The 17834-nt window shown below is 43.5% G+C and overlaps 1 protein-coding gene across 1 annotated transcript in view; it reads left to right on the top strand.

The window, feature by feature from the left end:
• Positions 1 to 777: 777 nt before the first annotated feature.
• The window catches only part of PLCL2 (phospholipase C like 2), a 252138-nt gene continuing 235081 nt past the window's right edge, over positions 778 to 17834 (top strand). The window contains exons 1-2 of the mRNA XM_040352956.1: positions 778 to 885; positions 3661 to 4120. Coding sequence (XP_040208890.1) covers positions 3842 to 4120 — 279 coding nt within the window. The 5' untranslated portion in view covers positions 778 to 885; positions 3661 to 3841. The remainder of the gene's footprint in view (positions 886 to 3660; positions 4121 to 17834) is intronic.

The raw sequence follows: 17834 nt of genomic DNA on the forward strand, positions 1-17834 counted from the left end.
AGTGTACAGGTTTGGGGGGGCAGTGTCCGGGGGGGCAGTGTCCAGGTCTGGGGTGGGTAGCAGTGTCCAGGTCTGGGGGGGCAGTGTCCAGGGGGGGGGAGCAGTGTCCAGGACTTGGACGGAGCAGTGTACAAGTCTGGGGGGGGGGCAGTGTCCAGGTCTGGGGGGGAGCAGTGTCCAGGTCTGGGGGAGCAGTGTCCAGGTCTGGGGGGGGCAGTGTACAGGTCTGGGGGCAGTGTACAGGTTTGGGGGGGCAGTGTCCAGGTCTGGGGTGGGTAGCAGTGTCCAGGTCTGGGGGGGCAGTGTCCAGGGGGGGGGAGCAGTGTCCAGGTCGGTGGTGAGCAGTGTACAAGTCTGGGGGGGGCAGTGTACAGGTCTGGGGGGGGGGGGCAATGTCCAGGTCTGGGATGGAGCTGTGTCCAAGTCTGGGGGGAGCAGTGTACAAGTCTGGGGTGGGGAGCAGTGTCCAGGTCTGGGGGGGGAGCAGTGTCCAGGTCTGTGGGGAGCAGTGTACAAGTCTGGGGGGGGCAGTTTACAGGTCTAGGGGGGGGGGGGTGTGAGCAGTGTGCAGGTCTTGGCGGGGGGGGGGGGCAATGTAAAGGTCCGCTATGAGGACGATGCTGGAAGCGGCTCACATCGCCCGCCGAAGATGCTCAGCCTTCTACACATCCCGCAGGGAGGCGTGTCAGAGCGCTGACAGGTGGGCGTGACCAGCGGCGGGGAAGCCTGCTCACGGGTTGGTCCGGAGACCAATGAGCCGCGAGCTGTCGGGCTGAGTGGCAGGGGAAGGCCCGCCCCCCACGGGTGTTGTGGTTTCACCTCGGCAGTGCAGAGGCTGCTCAGGGTGCCGGTGGTGACGGCTGGCCGAGGAGTCCGGGGATCGGGGTGAGTCCTATACCGGGGAGGATCGGTCTGTCTCCGCACCCATACATTACAATCTGCACACTGACACCGCTCATCACCCCGCCGCTACATGCATACAAGTCGGCTTCCATGTGCCCGGAGCTCGGCACACACCCGGAGCTCAGCACACACCCGGAGCTCAGCACACCTTGACCCGGATCACACACCGACACCTCCGGCTGGAGCGGCATATGGCGTGTCCGGCTCTCCGGGGAAATCATTGCACACAAAGCCCAGCTGTCATCACACATCCCGGAGAACTAGTGACCGGAGCCGCCTGTGTGTGACAGCTGGGAGCCTTCCATCCAATCATCACATGTGTGCGATCATCCCCTCCACACCATTGTTTAATGGTGGCCATACACACTGCCATCAATCATCATCAATGTCTGCTCTCATCCCTCTCCATCCATCGTCCACAATCACCATCCCTCTCCATACATCCACATTCCATCCCCATGACACACTGGGAAGAGGATTCCCATCCATAGTCTGAAGAGAACATTGCAACTGATCAATCACATCCCTGATTCCACCATACAAATCCCATCATCTGATTGATAGAAATCTAATCAGATTCATCAACACAGAATGTCAGCGCTGCCCATCCATCATCCATAAAACTGATCATGTTCTGCCCTGGCTGGTCAATGCTGATCCAAATTTAATCTGGATTCAACCAGAAGGGAAGTCATGCCTGTTCAATTGTATAGTCATTCCATCATTTTAACAAGTCCCACATCGATCAGATAATAAAATGTGATACATCTATGACCACCATTACAGTAGCACAGTTATGGATTGTATGTATGATCTTATTCATTGTTTTAGGAGACGCACATAAATACATACATATGTACACTCACACATTCATAAATACATACATATGTACACTCACACATTCATAAATACATACATATGTACACTCACACATAATACATACATATGTACACTCACACATTCATAAATACATACATATGTACACTCACACATAAATACATACATATGTACACTCACACATAAATACATACATATGTACACTCACACATTCATAAATACATACATATGTACACTCACACATTCATAAATACATACATATGTACACTCACACATAATACATACATATGTACACTCACACATAAATACATACATATGTACACTCACACATTCATAAATACATACATATGTACACTCATACATTCATAAATACATACATATGTACACTCACACATAAATACATACATATGTACACTCACACATAAATACATACATATGTACACTCACACATTCATAAATACATACATATGTACACTCATACATTCATAAATACATACATATGTACACTCACACATAAATACATACATATGTACACTCACACATAAATACATACATATGTACACTCATTAATACATATGTACACTCACACATTCATAAATACATACATATGTACACTCACATTCATAAATACATACATATGTACACTCACACATTCATAAATACATACATATGTACACTCACACATTCATAAATACATACATGCGCATGTGTGTATATATACACATGCACACACTTAAGTGTGTGTGTGTGTGTGTGTATATATATATATATATATATATATATATATATATATATATATATATATATATATATATATATATACACACATACAAATGTACTCATACATACATTTATAATCACACACATACATGCATCTACACTTATTCATACACATAAATACATACATACATATCACTTATACATACAATCACATACACTCATATACACACACATACTCATGCATACATTTATGAACACACACGCATACATGCACCTACACTCATTCATACATACATACACTCATAAATGCATACATTCATATGTACACACACATCACTTAAACATACATGCACATACTCATATACACACACACGTACTCATGCATACATTTATAAACACACATACACTCATTCAAACAAACATATGTACACTCATACATTCATTCATACATACATACATATGTACACTCATACATTCATACATACATACATATGTACACTCATACATTCATACATACATACATATGTACACTCATACATTCATTAATTTATTCATTCATTCATACATACACACAAATACATACATATGTACACCTATAAATTCATACACACACACATCACTCATACGTACATGCACATACACTCATACACTCATGTACACACACACGTACTCGTACATACATTTATAAATATGCACCTACACTCATATATATATATATATATATTTATTTCACACACACACACACAGATTATATATATATATATATATATATATATATATATATATATATATATATATATATATATATATATATATATATATATATATATAGTAAGAATGTATGTGCATGAATGTATGTATGTGTACATGTATATTTATGAGTGTGTTTTTATTTAGGTTTGTATGTATGAGTGGTGTGTGAGATATATATACCGTAGATATAGAGATAGAGACAGATATATATAATCTGTCTCTATCTCTATATCTATATATATCTCACACACCACTCATACATACAAACCTAAATAAAAACACACTCGTAAATATACATGTACACATACATACATTCATGCACATACACTCTTACATACACACACACACACACGTTTCTTTCTGTATGTATATATTATACTGTGATTGATGTATTTGTAGTTTGCGGGTTGCAGCGCTCTCATACATACACCTTGTGCTCTCTTCCAGGAAACCGATGCCACGGCTGTTGAATTTTTCTCGTTGCGTTTTCACACACACGACAGCGGCGGTGGGAGACTCAGGTGGCCGCACAGAGCGCTGGCCTCCCTGTGATCCTTTTATTTGGAGCTGATCTTGCAGAAAGAGAGAAGTAGAGGAAGAAGACGAAGGCTGTTCTGCTGACGGGCTCATGGCAGAACCAGGTGGGGGAGGAGGTTGTGCCGGTGAGGGCAATGGTAGCGTGCCCTCACAGCTGGATTCTGTCATCACTAAGCTGCCCACCTCCACCACCGCTGCAGGAGTCAGCAATGGAGGGACGTGCAAGGTGGAGAGTGCGCCTGGCGGCGTGTCCAATGGAGATTGTACCCCTGTGGATGGCAGAGAGGAGAGTGGGTCCGCACAGCCGGAGAGCCCCAGCCTGGACAAGAGTGGCAAGCCGGGTATCCCCCGAAGAAGCAGTATTATTAAGGTGAGGAATGCCGATACAGCTTGTTGTATGATAGTCATGGCCAACACACGTGTGAGATTTTATTTTATTTACAAACCGTCACCTATTCTGTCCTCATCAATCACACAATCCACAACTGCTTTTCAGTGATTGGTCCTACAGAGGATCTCCTATAACGTGTCCATCTTTTCTTTGATCAACCGATCGGTTGTTGTGGAATAGCTGCACCTTACATGGCCACAGTATGCTTTATTACATAGGCCTGTATGTAAACGCGGTCTTAGGCTGACCACACGCTATATGATCTGATTGTACAATTTTTCTACCATCTCATTTAAAGTTGCCAAACTATGTATTATGAAAAATGGACCCCTGCGTTGGCAGGACTTTAAAGGCAACGTAAACAAACACTATGTATGAATAAAATCACAATATTTTATTAAAGCATAATTTTAAAAGGAGAAACCTAATAAAACCAACTCATGGAAGTCTGTATATACAAACCTGATCCACCATGTAAATGGCAATATAACATCCTGTATACTGGCACATTGGTATTATGGTCCTCTTTGTCCCGCATGCAGGAAATCGCATCTTTTCCTCCCCAGTGACCATGTCATGCCACAGGACATTCTTTAGGAGAATTTGTTTCTCCCCATATATCAAGTCGGGTATGAACGTTTTTGGGATGTTTACCTCTTTTCCTCCCTTACACACCCACACTGGGCCTCAGAGACATCTGTCTTGGCTTGGATGACTGGTGATAGCGGTGGCACGACTGAGTGGCAAAGCTACACCTACTTTTTAATACATTTTTCACTGGCTGTATAATATACTGACACCACGGCACCACAAAATGAAAATCATTCCTCTACATGTATACCCTTGAATAAGGATGAGCTCCGGCGTGTTCGCATAGAACACGTGCAGAGCCCGCCAGGAAGTGTGCACGGCGCTGCGCTAATAACAGCCAGGGAGACATTTCCCGATCCCTGCAGCCGAGAATCGGGATAATGTCTCCCTGGCTGTGATTAGCACAGCGCCGTGCTCACTTCCTGGCGGGCTCTGCACGTGTTCTATGCGTACACGCCGGAGCTCATCCTTACCCCTGAAGAAGAATAGTTTAATTTACGAAACGCGTTGGCTATTTGCCTCCCACTCAGTGTGATCTTCTGCATGTGGGACAAAGAGGACCGTAATATCAACGTACCGGTATATGTTATATTGTCAATTACATGTTGGATCATGTTTGAATATACAGCCTTCTATGCATTGGTTTTCGCAGGTTTCTCCACTTTTTAACAATGCTTTTAATAAAAAAAAATGTATTTTATTCATCCCTGCTTGAGAGGGGATATGATAGCGATATACAAATACCTAGCTGGTGACCCTAGCATAGGGGAAAAAGCTTTTCAGTGGAAGGGAGTTTAAAAAGACACGTGGCCATTTACTGAAATTTGTCTAACCTTAACCACTTCACCCCCGGAAGATTTTGCCCCCTTCCTGACCAGAGCATTTTTTTGCGATTCTGCACTGTGACGCTTTAGCTGACAATTGGACGGTCGTGCGACGTTGTACCCCAACACAATTGACGTCCTTTTTTTCCCACAAATACAGCTTTCTTTTGGTGGTATTTGATCACCTCTGTGGTTTTTATTTTTTGCGCTATAAACAAAAGAAGAGCGACAATTTTGAAAACAAATAATAAAAAAAAACAATACTTTTAACTTTTTTTTCTATAATAAATATCCCCAAAAAATATATATAAAAAACAATTTTTTTTTCCTCAGTTTAGGCCGATATGTATTCTTCTACATGTTTTTGGTAAAAGAAAAAATCACATTAAGTGTATATTGATTGGTTTGCACAAGTTCTAGCGTCTACAAAATAGGGGATAGATTTGTAGCATTATTATTATTATTATTATTATTATTATTATTATTATTTTTTTTACTAGTAATGGAGGCGATCTTGCGACATTATGGCGGACGCATCGGACACTTTTGACACTATTTTGGGACCATTGTCATTTATACAGCGATCAGAGCTGCAAATAGCCACTGATTACTGTATAAATGACACTGGCAGGGAAGGTGTTCAACACTAGGTGGCGATCAAGGGGTTAAGTGTGTCCTAGGGAGTGATTCTAACTCTAGGGGGCGTGGTCTCGCTACAACATGACGATGACGGGGAGCAGTAGATCCCTGTCATGTTGCTAGGCAGCACAGGGAAATGCCTTGTTTACATCTTCCCTGTTCTCTGTGTCACGATTGCGGGCCGCCGGTGATCATCGCGTTCATGGGACCCGCGCGCCCGCTAGGTGGCAAATTTTAAAGGGACGTACATGTACACCCATTTGCTTGCCCCTGCTATTCTGCCCACGTAAATGGGAGTGCGCCAGTTGGCAAGGGGTTAAACTGCGTAAAGTGTTCTTTACTGTCAGAGTGGTAAGGATGTGGAATTCTCTTCCACAAGCAGTCGTATCAGCAGGGAGTGTCAATGATTTCAAAAGGCTATTAAATGGGCATCCTAACACTCAAGATACATGGATACAGGATTTATTTAACATAAACACACACACACACACACACACACACACACACACCTGGATGGACTGGTGTCTTTATTCAATCTTACCGACTAGGAAACAATCTTTGTTTTTATATTGCTTTTAAAGTCCTGTCACGTGGGGTCTGTTTTTCATAGTTCTTTAACTTGGTCATGATGGCAACTTCTATCTGACTCCTGCGTCTGGCTATTGAGAAGCTATTTACTATGAGGACAAACCTAAACAGCCCAATCAATTGGCATCATATCAGGCAGTACCGGACATTACATAGTGTATGGTAGATCTGAAGGAGATTGTACAATCAGATTGTGTAGTATTGCACAATGCGCGGCCTGATTTAAGCCTCTATGGGTCTTTGCAGTAGTATTGCTCATTGACTTTCCAGAGCAGCCCATATACAGTGATGGTGAACCTTGGCACCCCAGATGTTTTGGAACTACATTTCCCATGATGCTCATGCACTCTGCAGTGTAGGTGAGCATCATGGGAAATGTAGTTCTAAAACATCTGGGGTGCCAAGGTTCGCCATCACTGCGGAATATAATGGGACAAGCTGATGTGAGGTGTCGTCACCAATGCCAAGGTATTAAAGAAGAGGGGTTGTGGGACTTTATGTGAAGCACACAGCTAATTGAACAAACCAATAATTGTAAATAAGTAAATGTTTATTATTTACCTTGGGGCATACATACCGTATATACTCGAGTATAAGCCGAGGTACCTAATTTTACCACAAAAAAAAAATGGGAAAACATATTGACTCGAGTATAGGCCTAGGGTGAGAATGCAGCAGCCACTGTAAGCAGAAAAGAGGGTCAACAATGCCCATTTGCACGCGTCGCTGTGCCCATTGTCACTGTGCCCGTTGTCAGTGTACCTGAAATTGACAGGCTGCGGGCGTCCATTCATGGTTTTAAAACTCGCGGTCTCCTCCTGGTCCCTTCCGTAATAGGCGTTTCTCAGCAGACACAGTTCCGCCTATCACGGATGTTCTCTCATCCTCGGACTCAGTTTCCCAACAGACACTGTGTTCAGTGTTCCGCCAATCACGGACGTCCTCTTGTCCGAGGATGAAAAGGCATCCGTGGTTGGCAGAACACTGAACAAAGTGTCTGTTGGGATGGGTGAGGATGAGAGAACGTTCGTGATAGGCGTTTCTCAGCAGACACAGTTCCGCCTATCACGGAAGGGACCAGGAGGAGACCGTGAGTTTTAAACGATCGACGCCTGCAGCCTCTCAATTTTAGGTACACTGACGGCGTATCTTTGCGCGGGCGTAGCGCATCTCATATGCGCTACGCCGACGTAACATAGAGAGGCAAGACCAATATTCACAAAGCACTCGCCCTCAACATTGTGCCGGCGTAACGTAAATTGGCCGGCGTAAGCCCGCCTAATTCAAAGTAGGAAGGTAGTGGGCGTGATGCATTTAAATTAACCGTGACCCCAATGTAAATGAAGGGCCGAACGAACGGCACATGCGCGCGCATTCTCAGAATCACGTTGGAAATACTCCCTAAGATACGACGGCTCAATGCGTACGACGTGAGCGTAACCTACGCCCAGCCCAATTCACGTACGACTTACGTAAACGACGTAAAATACGACGGCTGTTCCCTGGTACATACCCTAACATGACTTACCCCTGCTTTATGTGGAATAACTTTGCGCCGGACGTACGCCTTACGTAAACGGCGTAGATTTTTGCGATGGGCGTAAGTACGTTCGTGAATTGGCGTATCTCGCTCATTTACATATTCGATGCGTAAATCAATGAAAGCGCCCCTTGCGGCCAGCGTAAATATGCGCCCAAGATACGACGACGTAGGAGACTTCTGTCGGTCGGATCAAGCCAAAATTCAGGCGTATCTTGTATTGAGAATTAGGCGCACAGATAGGACGGCGCATCCGAGAACTTTTATGCGGCGTATCAGAAGATACGACGACGTAAGTCCTACGTGAATCTGGGCCTTAGTATCTATCTGTAGTATATTGGATATAATGGTTGATGATGACAGTGGCTGGGGGGAACTGTGGGAGGCATCATCTCACAGGAGCTGAGGTGGTAACAACTATGGCGACTGGCGGCACCAACACCAGCGAGTAAACAGAAAAGTAGAGTCTCCGGTTATCAGCTGTGATAAATGGTAAGTGCTGTGTATAATTCCAGGAATTTCTTGAGCGTGAAATCAAGGAGTGCTCCATGAAAATCCAATCGTGTCTGAAAAATGAGCCAAACCAATGGCAAGATGTCTTTGCTGTATTGGTGACTGTCTGTGCTTTCAGCCTGTATGTACTTTGGTTATTTCTAACAATATAATTAGCAGTAAGTGGGTCCAATGGGGAAAGGGAAAGTAGATCACAGATACTTACCTTAATGTTCCTTTTCTGGTGTGTCTCTATAGCATCAAACATGGGTTGACTCCGCCCCCCCTCCCCCCATGTGCGCTTATCGCACCGCATTTCACTGCACAGTGCACCACACTGCTGTGCAGAGACATGAATGAAGTGTCACTTTAAGCTCTTCTTTCTTATAATGTAAAACAAAAAAGGAAACTGTGTTTTGCACTTTCGAAAGTGCAATCACAATGCCCTCTCACCACAGCTAAACTCTGACCGCTGCCTGTGTGCGAATATGGAGTGGCTAACATGCAGGCAGTGTGAAGGAGGCTTTAGGAAAATAATAACCCCTGTCAGTTTTTTTTTTTTTTTATTGCCATCTGTGTCCCATTGGGGAGATTTCTCTTCACTTCACTTCCTGTCCCATACCCTATAACTCTTGCAGTGCGGGAGGACCCGCTTCAGGGGTGGATTTTGTCACATTTCCTGGAGTATGGCTTTAACAGCAAATCATAAAGTTCTGGCACTGCCTGGGCCGGATTCCAGACAAGGCCAACAAGGCCAGGCCTCGGGCGGCAGTGGGTAAAAGGGGCGGCACTGTGGCTGAGAGGAGAGTTCACTTTCATTTCGGGAGTTCCCCCTGTCATGCAGATTATGAGAGGAGAGAGAAAACAGAGGGAAGAGGAGGTGAGATGGTTCTCGGCAGCAGCAACCTCCCCTCCCGGTTCTCAATGTCATTTTTGGCAGCAGCACCCCCCAATGCTGAAAAACGGATATGTGGCGCACGATCCAGCAGAGCAACCAAAAAATAAAATAAACTGAGGTATATAAAAATCTAATACTAAAGTCCAATAATAAAAATGTCCATGAAAGTCCTGGATCAATAAAATGTAGTACAAGTGGCTGTGGAGAACACTTAGCGGCAGCACCTTAAAGCAGAAGCATTGCTCTGAAAAGATCAAAAAGAAAGGACAAAGTGCGCCAATCTGAGTGCAGTAAGCCCAAATTGAATAACTGAAATAAAATAAATATACATATACAAAATGCCTACTCACAAACAAGAAGTAGATGGTAGGCAAAAAGACCAGAATGGGGAGATGTAGGCGATCAACAAGTGGATATGTGCCTGGAGTCCTGCAGTGGTCTTGACTGGCGGGCATCCAGAGTGTAGACTGTAGCAGACCGTTGGAGATCGGTGTCAGCCCCCCCCAATGCTCAATGTCATTTTTGGCAGCAACACCCCCCAGGTTCTCAGTGTCATTTTTGGCAGTACCAATCCCAGTCCCCCCCTCCGCTTCTCAATGCATCTCAGTATCCTGCCGAAAAAGTCCCCCAGCGGATAATGTCCCCCCTGTACTGCGTAGACGAGGGCGGCATTGAAGGACCCGGCCTTGGGGCGGCAAAGGGAGTAAATCTGGGCCTGGGCACTGCCACCTAGGTAGCTGGGGTGTGCTTGAGGCAATACAAACGGTGAACTCCTTTGCATAGCTGCTTCTGGTGGCACTGCTCTGTCTGATGTTACAAGCTAAAGGGGTTGTAAAGGTTCTTTTTAAGCTAGTGCGTTGTTGGTTCACTAACCTTTTCCTTAAATTTCCCTTCTAAATGTTTTTTTCTTTGTCTGAATTTCTCACTTCCTGTTCCTCCTCAGTAAGCTGTTCTGGCTGACTAACCCCCATGGATGATGGGGGCAAGCTTACAGAGGAGAAACAGGAAGTGAGAAATTCAGACAAAGAACAAAAACAATTTGAAGGGAAATCAAAGGAAAAGGTAAGTGAACCAACAATGCACTAGCTCAGGGGTCTCCAAACTTATTATACAAAGTGCCAGTTTACTCTCCTTTAAAACTTTAGGGGGGCCGGACTGTGGTCATAGGGAGTAGAAAAAGTTCCAGCATCAGTTGGTGTAAACCATGCCTCATCTTTAGTGTCAGTGACAGGAATTATGCCCCAACGTTGGTGTCTTTGGTAGGAATTGTGCCCCATCACTGGTGTCATTGGGCCCCATTGTTGATGCCATTGGGGGGAATTGTGCCCCATCTTTGATGTCATTGGAAGGAATGGTCCCCCATCATTGGTGTTATTTGGCCCCATTGTTGGTTTCATTGGGAGGAATTGTGCTACATCTTTGGTGTCATTGGGAGGAATTGTACCTCATGTTGGTGTCATTGGAAGGCATGGTCCCCCATCATTGGTGTTATTGAGCCCCTTTACTGGTGTCAGTGAATGAAATGGTGCCCCAAGGGCCAGGTAAAATCAAGCAAAGGGCCGCAGTTTGGAAACCACTGCACTAGCTTAAAGGAACCTACTTAGAAAATAAAAAACAAACCTTTACAACCCCTTTAAGGCTAAGGCCAGATGTTTTGGAACTACATTTCCCATGATGCTCGGGCACTCTGCAGTGTAATTGAGCATCATGGGAAATCTAGTTCTAAAACATCTGGGGTGCCAAGGTTCGCCATCATTGGCTTAGGCAGTGAGCTCTGTCACAGCGTTCACTTTGTATCTTTTTCTATTGCCTCAGATTGGCTACACATTATACAACTTTTATACAAATTTCTTGTACAGCTTACCTTTAGATTTAACAAAACCATATAATAGTCTAAACACTTTAAAATTGTATGCAATCAGGCAGGCCCTTGCACTACATAGTTGAACGAAAACCTAAAGGAAATTGAACAACAAAAATTGTATAATGTGTAGCCAGCCTAATGCCTTGTACACACGATCACATAATCGGATGATAGAAACCCCTTTCGGATTGATCGCACGATAGTCTGATCGTTAGTAAACTGCTTTCGACAGCCGATCACGCTGGTTCGTCCTACAATATCTGAAGGGAGAAACTCAAAATCTTTGCTCGGACGATAGCCCAGCCAATGACAATTGTTTTAGCAGTACAGTATGCATCCGCTTAAAATATATAGACAAACGCCACGCATGATCGGAAATACGAAAATTACCCGGAAGGAGATGGGAGAACGTAAATCATGTTCGTACCGTGAAAATGCTCCAACATACCAACAGAAAATAGTTTCCAGCCTATCACAATGTACATGAATATGCCTCTCCAATACGAACGGAAATAGCCAAAAGGCGTGGCAGACACAGGAGTCGCACGTATTTGACATCATTTCCGATACGTAGCTACGCAAACGGGAAGGTTTTCCAGAATCGTACAAAAAAAAATCGTACATTTTGTAGAGCGCAAAATGCACCATTGAATTCGATATTAGTTTTATACAGCAAAATGCGAATGATAAGTCGTACGATTATCTGAACGTGGGTACGAGGCATTTGCTCAGCACAGCCGCCATTTACAGAACGCCTTGTATAAGGCATTCTCTGGTCAGACGTTTTTAATCAGAGAACGGCTTGTAGTCCTTGAAAAAAATAGGTGTTCTGTGAATGGCGGCAGTACGAAGTTGGCAAAGGCAAAGACAGGACCTGGAACATTGTGGCTTTCGTTATAGTGCCGACTATTTCAAAGCTTGTCAGCCTCCTAAGCGGGCCCTCAGGTCTGAGATATGTATACTTACACTGTGCCAAGCTTGGAGCCTTGTAACTACGCAATACAGATCATATCTGGAGTTCAGCTTTAACCTGATGAAAGTCGGTGGCGGCTGGCGGGGATATATATTATTTTTTTGTGGGGGGGGGGGGGGTGTCAGAAAACAACCCCCTCCCCAGGCTGCTGGTGAGCATTTTTAGCCTTGGTTCAAATATGTGGGGGGCACCACTGATTTTTTTTTTTTTTTTTTTTTGTGCGAAACTTCCTAGTGCCTGCAGCACGTGTTTTTTTTTTTTTTTTTTTTTTTTATATAATTGACAATTTTTTTTTTTTCTTTTTTGATAATTTCAATACAAAAATATAAGATACAAATGCAGAAAGAGATAATAAAAAGGGAGGAATGGGAAATAATGAGGAATCAACAAACTTCTGTGGGTAGCACATTTCTTTTTTAAAAATAATTGGGGACGGACACTTAAATTTAAAGGGCTGCTGTACCCACTGCGTTGGCACATAGACACGCACACATGTACTGTATGTGAACCAAGCTTTTTACTTCCAAGGTCCCTTATAAGCGCATGAGGCCTTAGGCTCCATTCACACCTAGGCGTTTTAACGCCTGAAGCGCGACGCTACAATACGCCGGAGGGTCGAAATTACATTAGTCTCTATGGAGACTGTTCACATCTCAACGCCGAACGCTGAAACGACGATCGCCTAAGCTCAAACAAGTCCCGGACCCTTTTTTGTCGCGCGTATGGGGCGGTTTGGGCGTATTTGAGCGTTTCCATTTCCCTTAGAAAGTAATGGAAACGCTCGATTCAAGCGACTTGCGCAACAACGGGCGTTTGCTACGGGCGTTTCGTCGCTTTAATCAATAGAACTTGTCGCCCATGCAGAAGATTAAAAAAATCTACCAACATAGCAACAAGTGATGAAAAGATGATCATTTTTCCTATTGGCTAAAATAAAAAACGTCGAAGTACAAAAACGTCGGACAACGCTGTATACAAACGCGCAAATAAGCATGAATACAAGCGACAAAACACCGGAAAAAAATGCCAAAAAAACGACCAACGCTCAGGTGTGAATGCAGCCTCAAACTTGGTTTACATTAGCGGTTTGAGGGTGGTAAAGTTGAGCTTAACTTAACCTGAACTGCAAAGGCAACTTCCTGATGATGCACAATAGATTGCGAAACACGTAGAGACTTCTGGGTAAACATCACACGTCACTTTCTGCCACTGGCCCGCATGGAACTGAGGCGTGGAGCGCACGCCAGCCGCGGTGATCCACACGCTGTAGCGCGTCTTTTACTTAGCACTGTTGGAAAGACCCGGTGCCGCTCTGGAGGCACTTATAAATGTGAGTGTTGGATTTTACATTTATATATTTATAATAAAAGCTTAACATATTACACAATGATCGGTACCTTGCTTTTTATGAGGGCGTGACAAAACACTAATCGGGAACTCCGTGAGAGGAATATTGGCACATTGGTGGAACGGACGGCAGATTGGTCCCGGGGAGTGAAGTGGTCATCCCTAATGCCGCGTACACACGACCCTTATTCGGGTTGTAAAAAATAAAGTTTTTAATGGTCTAGAAAAAACAAAGTTTTTTTTCAACCCGATCATTAAAACGGCCTTGCCTACACACGATCGTGGGGGAAAAAATGCTCTAGCAAAGCGCGGTGACGTACAAAACGTATGACGGCACTATAAAGGGGAAGTTCTATGTGGATGGCGCCACCCTTGGGGCTGCTTTTGCTGATTTTGTGTTGGTAAATGTTTGAGAGACGATTCGCGCTTTTCAGTCTGTTACAGCGTGATGAATGTGCCATCTCCATTACGAACGCTAGTTTTACCAGAACGAGCGCTCCCGTCTCATAACTTGCTTCTAAACATGCACGTTTTTTTAACATCGTTAAAGAGCACACACGACCTTTGTTTAACGTTAAAAACGTTGTGAAAAATTAGAGCATGTTCGAAATCTTTAATGCCCATTTTTTACATTGTGAAAAGTGCTCTGGAGCCCACACACGATTGTTTTTAATGACATAAAAAAAACTTCATTTTTTACAACCCGAAAAACGGTCGTGTGTACGCGGCATAAGACAAATTAAAGGCGTTTAGAACATCTAGTTCTGGTGAGTGCCCACTTCAGAAGTTAGAAGGGGAAGATAGCCGCTCCAGGTAAGCGCACCGCGCAATCAATGTCCTTCAGAGACAGATGGGTGCCGGCAATGCATGAAGCAAACCTTGAAAAGAAGGAATGGACAGCCGCACACCAGTAAGCCTAAAAAGGTGGCCTTTATTGATAAACAGAAAAAGGCACAACAAAAACAGCAGACAGTGGGGTAATTTCTGACGCGTTTCACATTGCAGTTTAATGCTTAGTCATAGCTTTTTCAAGTTTTGCCACTTCAAAAGTTGGTGGTGGTGGCACGAATTGGGGCAATAGCAGCTACACATTTTTCAATACGGAGTAATATATAAGTGGACTGTAATAGACACCATGGAAGAGGTTCACAGGGGCTTTATGGGCACATTTTATTGATTTATATATGTCCGCATCTATGTTATTGGATTTTGTTATACGTACAGTTTAAACAATTTTCACAGGTTTGCATATATATTTACTCTTTTAGTATATAATTTCTCAATTTCTATATATATTTGGTTCACTATATTATTATATTATTATATTTTATTATATTATTATTTGCATAGCAAACAAGATTGAAGGGTTGGCGCAGTATCATATTTTTCGAAGACTTTATAACATTGGAGGTGTACACTGTACTGCAGCAGACCCACAACATTTAGAAAAGAGGGTTTGAGGGTTTTATATGTTTTTTGCGCCGGTGACACATAAAATATATATATTTTTATTCACAATAAAATGGACAATGGGTCTGCAAAAAAATATTGCTATACAACGAACGATCCATTCTGTAACAATTAATGGGGAAATGGGCTGCGCCGTACCCATGTGCCCAATCCTAGGCTTATGGTTGCCGAATGGTTTTCACGTTAAACATTTGGCTGACTAAAAAAACAACAAAACAAAAACGGGCATTGAAGTGGCAGTATTGCCTCCTGAATGCCTGCCAAGCATGCCTGTAAATTGTTCTATTGTGGATCACTCTTCAGAGTGCATTACAGGTGAAAATTACCCCTTAAAGCAGTGATGGCGAACCTTGGCACCCCAGATGTTTTAGAACTACATTTCCCATGATGCTCATGCACTCTACAGTGTAGTTGAGCATCATGGGAAATGTAGTTCCAAAACATCTGGGGTGCCAAGGTTTGCCATCACTGCCTTAAAGGGTTTGTAAAGGATTTTTTTATTTTTATTTTATCTTAATAGCTTCCTTTACCTTAATGCAGTGCTGTTTTCATGTCCTCATTGTTCGTTTTTGCTCTCAAGTTGCTGTAATTCTTCTCTGATCTCCACACTTCCTGGTTGTCTGTTTCCTGATAACCACAGTGCTGGGAGCTTTCTCTCTGTGGTCACTAATCAAGGAGGTGTGATTACTGTGTGTCTAGTTTCGTTATCCAAACCATCACTGCTCTATGGCTCTGTATAGCAGAGAGGCAGGAAACAACATGCAAAAACTAAACTAGAAACTACAGGTACATTATATGATTGATTTTTATCTATTTTTAATCGTTTTTAAAAGGAATCAGTTAGACCCCGTTCACACTGGGGCGACTCGTCAGGCGACGCAGCCTCCTGACAAGTCGCGTCCTATTCTAGTGAATAGAACCGTTCTAATAGGAGCGACGCAAGACGCTCCGACTTAGAAAAAGGTTCTTGTACTACTTTGGGGGCGACTCGGGGCGACCTGCATTGACTTCTATACAGAAGTAATTTTGCAAGTCGCCTTAGATGTCTTCATGTCGCCTGGCCGAGTCGCCCCGGAAGTCGTGCCGCCCCTGTGTGAACCGGCTCTTAACTATTATGTCTCTTTACCCTGTAAACAGTCATTTCAGCAAAACTTTTTTTTTTCCTTTATAACTCCTTTAAGTGGCATAGAGGCAATGCTAATGCCCAAAGTGTAGAATCCAGCAGCTGCCATTTAAACTTTTGAATACTGTTAGAAAATGTTTGATTTTTCACATTTTCATTGCAGCTTGTTCTAGCTTTTTAAACTCGCCACACATGATACAATCTGATTGTACAATCTCCCAACAAGGGCCGGTCTGATTGGATACAGATTGATTGTACAGTTTAGGTTGGTCCTTTTATATCTAAGGTTGATTGTGATGTGGGGCGTATCACCCTACAGCGGCGTGGTCCTTGTCCTGTCTGGTTAGAAGATGCCGGTGTATTTTATATAGCAGGATCTGGTATTGGGCCATTAGACAATGTGAATCCTGGATGGAACGGTGTAATGCAGATCATGTGACCGTGCTTTCCTCCCTCCCTCCCTGCTCTGCGGTGGTTGTGAAAGTTGTGTGATCTGTTGTTTGTTATTAGTACATAGGAATGGGTGTGAGCCGGAGCAGTGTGCAGCCTGTACACCGGATCTCACTAGAGGAACTGACTCTTTCAGTCTGTGTGCTACAGCTGGCTTTTACTAAACCTTCGTTTCATGCTGACAAATTGTTCATAAACGACTTAAAGTAAAACTTTTCTTTCATTTTTGGATAGTGTATGGCTAGATTTAAATGTGCATCTAATACCTGCCACTCCTCTAAAAAGCAATCCGTGCTCAGATCGCGTTTCATAAGCAATTGACAGGTGGTAAGGAGGTGATGTGACGCCTCACTACTTGCTCTGAGCGCTGTCCATATACAGTAATCAATTACATGAAAAGAGGATAAGGTGAAGCTCACCAGTGCATGTGCAATGGGATTATATGCAGGATGCCTGGACATACCAATGAGACCACACCAAAAACATTTTTTTTTTATTATTATTAAATAAATACACAAGACCACTTTATTTTTTTATTTTTTTTTGGAATAAAATATGGCCGCGGCATAACTATTGGTTTAAAAATGATTATTAAAATATTGCCATTACCTATTAAAACTTATATAATCAACTGTACCCAATAAAATTACAGCTCAGCCACTAAGACTCGAGCTGCATAAATTCCTTAAAATATTCCAACCACTATCCCCTTTTGCCAACCTGCAAAATGGATTTACCAAAGCTATACCGCGACAAGGGAGGGGGGGGGGGGGGATAGATCCGCTTTCAGTTCTCCCCTGGAAACGGCTGGGCCTGATCCAACGGAACCAGCTCCTTAAATAGGGATTTTCCAAGAGCTGGAAAATTCTGGAACATCAGATGACCCTAACTGAC

Source organism: Rana temporaria, chromosome 5 (assembly GCF_905171775.1).
Source record: "Rana temporaria chromosome 5, aRanTem1.1, whole genome shotgun sequence".
In the NCBI taxonomy this organism is placed as follows: Eukaryota; Metazoa; Chordata; class Amphibia; order Anura; family Ranidae; genus Rana; species Rana temporaria.